This window comes from Gambusia affinis, linkage group LG09 (genome assembly GCF_019740435.1).
Source record: "Gambusia affinis linkage group LG09, SWU_Gaff_1.0, whole genome shotgun sequence".
Taxonomy (NCBI): Eukaryota; Metazoa; Chordata; class Actinopteri; order Cyprinodontiformes; family Poeciliidae; genus Gambusia; species Gambusia affinis.
In genome coordinates, this window is record NC_057876.1 from 24,147,402 (window position 1) to 24,154,228 (window position 6,827).

The following is a 6,827-nucleotide window of genomic DNA, read 5'->3' on the forward strand; positions in this document are numbered from 1 at the left end:
AAAACGGCCACTGAAAAACCAACCTGAGACTAAACTTTATTCCAGTTCAACAATGGCATCAATATTCATGTTTATCTAAAATGGCTTCATGGCCAGTCATAAACGTGTAATGTAGTATTATTGAATAAATCTGTACCTATAGTGAAAATACTCGTTTTTTAAAAATTGGGAGCAGCAGAATTAAACTTTCATAAATCATTTGAAAAATTATCAAGGAAACAACCAAAATCCTATTAAACAATTTTTTCAAAATGAGTTATGATTTGATCCAATTTCTTTTGCTTATGCCCTAAGGAGATTTCCTAACACTGAAAGTACTTTACCACCCCCTGCTGGTAAACCCCAGACTTGCAACTGAGAAACCTATAAAAGCACGAGAGTAAAACAGCAGTTTGATAAATGTAAAGGCAAAGTTTATATAAAAAGAGACAAATTCCAATGTTCCACAACATTAGGAGATAATGCCACAAATTGAGGGACTGATGAACTAATTTTCCTTTTCTGCTGTTGAAAAGACACAAACAAGCACATTTCAAAATATTCAAGACACATTTTGGCAAACATAAAGATTGTTGATCACAAACCTGTAGTGTTTCCTGAAAAAAGACAAGTCATTTTCTTCCAAGCTGCATTTTCTGAATTCCAATGTGGTTAAAGTCCAGAGAAAACATGCTGAAGGCTGGCGTCATGACGAAAAGAAAAACCTTCCTATGTTTTGACCCGATTAGAAAGTCTGCTACAACAATCTGTTTAAAGGAGACGTATTATGCAAAATTCACATTTTGCAAACATTTGTACTTCCACTACTTCTGAAAGAGGCTCAAGTTCGAAATAAAAACTCTCCAGACAGTTTTTGGCAGTAAGTTAGTGTTTTTGGAAAATGAGTCATTTTAAAAACCTTAAGATTGTTGAGTCACTCTGCGCAGTCACAAGCGGAGATCCAGCACATTTAGTAAGCTGGTCTTAACGCTGTATGAGCAGTACAACAGCTGCTGGATAAGACAAGTGTTTTGTTGTTGACTTACCATCCAGAAATTACTTGCTGCATTCTTGTTGGTTGTACAGGAGGCTCTACTTCTGCTTTTCAAATACAGCATTCCCAGAATGTTGTGTGGTTCTGGATCAAAGTTCACTGAAGTGGTTGAATATTCTATCAGATGTAATATCCATTGATACTGATCATGTGTCAATCACAATATATATTGTTAAGGGTTTATCCAGCCCAAGATGTAAGGTTGTATAATTACGCATCTGTTTGCAGCCATTTTTACCTCCAAGTGTTTCACCAGCTTATTAGGATTTAAAGTGACAGAGGCCTTTCATTCTGAAAGGAGCTCAAAATAGGCAGAACTGAGCAGGTTAAAATCTCATCATCTAAGAATAATTTTGTACAAAAAATGTTACAAACATGGTTTGTATATCCTATAAACTGTTCAAGGAAGCATAATAGATCGCCTTTAAAATAAATAAATAAAAGTCACATTTAAAACATTTCATTGTCACAAAAGAATAAGAGAAGAAGGCATGTACTGAAAATAACCTGAATTAGCAAAAACTGACAAGGCAGCTCTTGGTACAAAGACAGCCGTCTGCTACCATTGCTCCACATTGCCTATGTAGTCCTCCATGGTGCTGTTCTCATCTACATCCCACCAGTCTGACAGAAGCACTTCGGACTCCGTTCGACGCTCTTCAGTCGAGCTCATCGTTTCAGTCGGCTTTGGCCGCCGCCCTTGTTTTGCTGAGAATCTCCCCCGGAGCCGCCTCCTCTCCTGTTGTCGCCGCTCCCTGGCCTGCCTGCGCTCCTGCTGTCTCGCCACCTGGAAGCGCTGCAGGAAAAGGTCACGGGCGTACTCATACAGCTCCACGTCCCACCGGTTTAGCTGGCGAATCCTTTGCTGCTTCTCGGAGGGTACCTCAACGCTGGAAGCTCGCGTCCCGTTCAGCTGCGTGAAAGGTGCGATGAACTGTAAGTTGAAGGTTCTCTCGAAGAGGTACTGCGTCTTACGCTGGTACTCGGTCAGGCCAAAGAAGGCCATCCCCTTCAGGTTGCGCTTGGCGCTGTCCAGAAGCACCGCCCAGCGTTCGTCTTCGCCCATGGAGGAGACGTTGTAGCAACCCACCAGACTGAGATCTGCCAACATGCGGGTCTGTCGGTTGTTGGCCAGGTTGTAGGGGCAGTCCATGAACTCCTGCAGGGAGCAACCCGACCAGTCGTCACCTGGATAGCAACTTGGGAGCTCTGACAGCGTTGGTGAACGTCCGTCGCACACGTGGAGGGAGGCTTTCCAAGTGGCTCCGCGTTGCACGTGACGCCACTCGCTGAGGTAACGCGAAACAGGATCTCTTAAGATCGTAATGTAGTAATAGTTTCTACTAGAAAGAGAAGAAAACAGAAGTTAATGTTCACAATTAGGACAGTAGCAATAAGCAATAAATCAATTAATTGTATGATAAATTAAAACAAACTCAATTTCCATTTGCATGACTTATCGTTTTTCTTTTTCTACCAAAAACTGAATAACAAAAGTTTTCAGTCTGGTGCTTTGGTCTCAAATTGTCCTTCTATTGACTATTTTGTTTACAGAAACATCATAAATTATTTTATTTGTTGTTTGATACAGTTGATCATAATACTTTATTGAGTAGACTAAATTGTTGATTATGTATTAGAGATACTGCTCTGAGTTTGTTCAAATCTTGTCTAAATGATGGAATTTTTTCCGAAACTTCTAGCAATAATTCTTCCAGTTCAGCTTCCCCAACTATTATTCTCCATTTAAATCAATCGCTCAATAACGTGAATTTAACGTGATTTTCCTCTAACCTTGGCTGGTTTTTCTGGGCCTCTCTGGAGTCCATGCGTGATGGGACACAGTGGGTCAGCTCAGTCCAGTCCGCATGAAGCCCGCAGCTCCATCCGGTGGAAAACCGAGAGAAGAGCCAGGTTTCCTTCTTACCTGGCCGGAGACAGGTGCACTTCTTCTGGCCTGCGTGGCACTCACAGGGCCTCTCCAGCTGGATGTTACGGACCAGGTGTCGGCCAAAAGTTGTGCCCCCCGTTTTCTGGATGTGCAGAAATACAATGACATCATCCCCTTTGATGTTGAAGTCCACCTCTCGGTTTAGGTCGGCGCTGGTGAAGTTGAATCGAGGGACAAATCGGGCCAAAGCGCCGTCTTCTGCGATGTAGGGGTCCTTCTGGAGCCCGTCCTGCGATTCACCATCACCGATTCGGATGCCAGGTCCGCCCCTGAGGGTGAACCAGGCCCCCAGCTGGTGGAGCATTTGGCACTCGGAGCTGCTGGGACAGGCATACTGGATCATAAACACACTGAAAACCGCCACCATGAGCAGGAAGAGCAGGATTCGCTGGTGGCTGCTGGTGGACTTCTCATCCATCTTCCCGAACCCGATGAAAAACCATCCCTCGGGTCCCCGTTTCAGAGCAGCAGACAGGAAACAATAACAATGCAGCTAAAAGCCGAGAGCGAGCGGCGTTAGGTAACCAAGTAGTCAATCACAGCGCAGCACTGTCTGGGTCCATCTGGGTTTTACCAGGCAGAACCGGGCGGTTCTGTTTACTTAGCGGACGGATTAGTAGTATAAAAAATATCTTCTTAGGCTAATGCTCATCTTCAGCACCAATCGATTCTTGACCTTTCTTCCCGTGAGTCACTGCGCGTAAACGTGCGTCATCCCGCTACGTCAAAGTGGATTTCATTTTCAATGTAGTTTTCTTAGGGGGGGAAAAAACCAAGGATTTGCCTACAAATACGTTTTAAATAATACAAAAGTAAAACAAGAGGTTTCGGGAAAAACATTAACGGAAATGTTTTTTTTCCAGAAACATTTCCGTTAATGTTTTGGAAAAAAACATTAACAGTCCAGTTAATGTTTTTTTTTCTGGACTGTCTAATTAAAAATGCTCAAAATCATGCTTTAGTTAGAATAACATCATAAAGAGAAAACCTCATGAAGGCATGAACTGACCAAATTTGAATATAAAAAGCAGTTTAAAAATGAAATTCCTGTTAATACATTCACCAGAGGTGTTAAACATCCATTTACTTTTGAAATAAATGTCTCCAATAAAGCTTTGGTAAAATTATAAAAATCTAATTCTTATGATAAGAAGAAATTTATTATGATATCAATAAATAATAGATGTTTATAAATGCACAGATCTTCATCTGACATTGCATATATGCAAGTTTGTAAACCTGAACGGCAGAAAGACACAATAAACATCTGAACGAGTGATTATGCAATCTACTGGATTATTTTACCCGTAAACTAAAGGATTCCTTATATTTCCTGCAGTCAGCAGTGGACAAATTTGATTTATTTCAGACACAGTTTGACATACTCTGCAGCAGGGTGGGGATTAGTACTGTAATGAAGCTAGGAATTGGGGTTGCAATTAGTACTTTTAGGAGTAGTTTTACATTGCTGCACTTTTTATTTTCACTGTATCTTTTATGTGGTACTCAGTGTTACCTAATATAACAGTGAGTTACTGTTGTATTTGGCTCAGCAGCTGAAATGCTATAAAAATAGCATATCAGTTTTATATAAAAAAAAAATGGATTAGGAAATTTCTTTCCTATTTTAAAATTAGATCATTTATTTGAACGATTTTTTTAATTTCAGCATTTAAAATACCAATATTTGCACATAAATGTAGGTTTTGGTCTGACTATTGACATCATTTTTAATATTGAATCGGATTTTACATTCAGCTACTACTCAGTACTCAAGTTGTTGTTTTTGATCAAATACTTTTTACTCTTACTTAAATTATTTCTAGGGAGCCGGTTGTTGGTTTGACTTGAGTATATATTTGTTAGCATTTTGCTTTTACTTGAGAACAAATATGGTTTCATTCTGGCTTAATTTCTGTGCTGGAATCTGAAGTAGGATTGCAGTTCTGACAATGAGCCAACAGGTGGCGGCATTTAACAATCATGACACCAGTTTCAAATCACACATTGTCATTTAATTAGCCCTAGATCCTTAAGAAAAGGAAAAAAATATGGTGTTTTATAAGACAATTTATCTTTTATGTTGCCAGTAATGCCGAAATTAATAAAGACTTTATGGTATTCAGATTTAGTAATGTAATTAGATTAGTTGGGTTCCCACCCCACGCCACTAGTGACGGTAAAATACGACCAAGGAGCAAATTTAGAAGTAGCCTACACCGAAAGCGACTAGTTCTGAATTAATTTATCATCGAACATAAAAACCAGGGGAGAGCGCGAACGCAGTCCCCCACTACCATAAATTGTGCAGTTGAGATTCTCCCTTTAGAAGAATTCACAGAGGTCAGATCGCCGCAGTGCAATGACTGATCCTCACTCTGTGCGATCCACCTTCGGGACCATGGAGTCGCACCTGCCAGGTAAGTATGCAGCTCAGTCCTTTGACTGACGATTAACAACTTCAGACATCCGGTTCTGACTCACGGTGGGAAATTAAAATAAACCCTGAGTCACGTTAGGATTTAACATTTAACTAAACACAATCAGAAACTCAAAGAAATAATAAATAAATATAAATATATATTTTAAAAAAACTCAAAATGAGAAACTTAGAAAACTCAGAAATGTTAAAATTGTATACTTTTCAAGTTCTAATTTCAGAAACTTTCTGTAAACTACAGCTAGCATAGCCTGACCTGAATGCTAGGCTAGTTCGCATAGTCACGTGGATAAACGGTTTCACTGTAACTCTAAATTGTTTCTCTGTTAGCAAATTTATCAGGACATACCTGAATGAGTGAGAGACAGCGTTAAACGCCGTATCCTGGCTCTGATTGGTTGTTTGTACTGGAAGCAGTGGGAGTAGGCAGAGCAGCTGGATTATTTCAGATTATGAATCATTTTTACAGTGGCGTATTACAGAAAAAAGGTTGAAATAATAAAAAAAGTAGTAGTAAATTTCCACTCTGATTTTAACATTAATCTCAGAAATTTTCTAGCAAAAACGTAAAAATTTTGACTTTTAAGACAAAGAAATGTAAATAAACTTCCATGACTGTTAATAAATGTTTTTGTAACATTGTGCAATCACTGTGATCAGTTCTTATGCATAATGCAATTAAATAAATGTTTAACTGAGTAAAAGTATTGTTTAAATTGCACATACTTTTCTTAAAAACTCTGAGGTTATTCATAATATATTTTGTAAAAGTGAAATTTGTTTAATATAAAAATCAACAAGTCCACTTTTATTTTAGCTCTATTTAATCTTGCAATGAGTTTACTTGTGTGGCCCCTGGAGATCAGACTAAGCTGTATGTGGCCCCTAAACCAAAGTGAGTTTGACCCCCCCTGACTTAAAGCATGAGAAAACAAAAGTCCATTATGTAGGAAATTTGATATCACCCTTAACTGTCCAGTCTATTAATATATGAGAAGATGCATTTTAATGTCTGAGCCTGTCAGTATTTGCATCCCCTGTTTATTGTCCTGTTGATCTTAATACAGCAAATACAGCAAAGTGTAAAGAAAATGTATGGAATAAATAAAAATGTAATTCTGTAGGAATACTTTCTCTGCCATTTTATAGTTTCATGTTTTAGTTTTATTTCCCAAAATAAATGCTTCAGCTGGAATGAGCACAGATGTTGGTCAGTAATATTGATTTAATTCAAATGACCATGTAAAATCAGACTGGTTTTATGCTGAATTAATGATCAATTTCTTTTGCAACATGAGCATCAATCTGTTATGCAACAAGAACAAACATAGTATAGTGACTTTAAATGAAATCTGAAGTGTAATCACATTCTGGCAGAAGCAAATTCAGAACTGAAACGAGGC

At 38.8% G+C, this 6,827-nt stretch overlaps 1 protein-coding gene and 1 non-coding gene across 3 annotated transcripts; both read right to left on the reverse strand.

The window, feature by feature from the left end:
• Positions 1-391: 391 nt before the first annotated feature.
• On the reverse strand, positions 392-3,784 carry hs6st2 (heparan sulfate 6-O-sulfotransferase 2). 2 transcript variants are annotated; one of them, XM_044127058.1, is made up of 2 exons: positions 2,828-3,784; positions 392-2,373 (listed from the first exon to the last, which is right to left on the reverse strand). In XM_044127058.1, the coding sequence occupies exons 1-2, from the start codon at positions 3,400-3,402 to the stop codon at positions 1,593-1,595; spliced, it is 1,356 nt and encodes a 451-aa protein (XP_043982993.1). In that variant the 5' UTR covers positions 3,403-3,784; the 3' UTR covers positions 392-1,592. The 2 variants fall into 2 exon arrangements, with proteins under 2 accessions (XP_043982993.1, XP_043982992.1); XM_044127057.1 differs by having other exon boundaries at positions 392-2,376; positions 2,828-3,782.
• A 1,465-nt stretch (positions 3,785-5,249) lies between these two features.
• On the reverse strand, positions 5,250-5,412 carry LOC122837652. The gene has a single exon (XR_006371805.1). It is a non-coding gene; the product is annotated as a U1 spliceosomal RNA (small nuclear RNA).
• Positions 5,413-6,827: the final 1,415 nt, after the last annotated feature.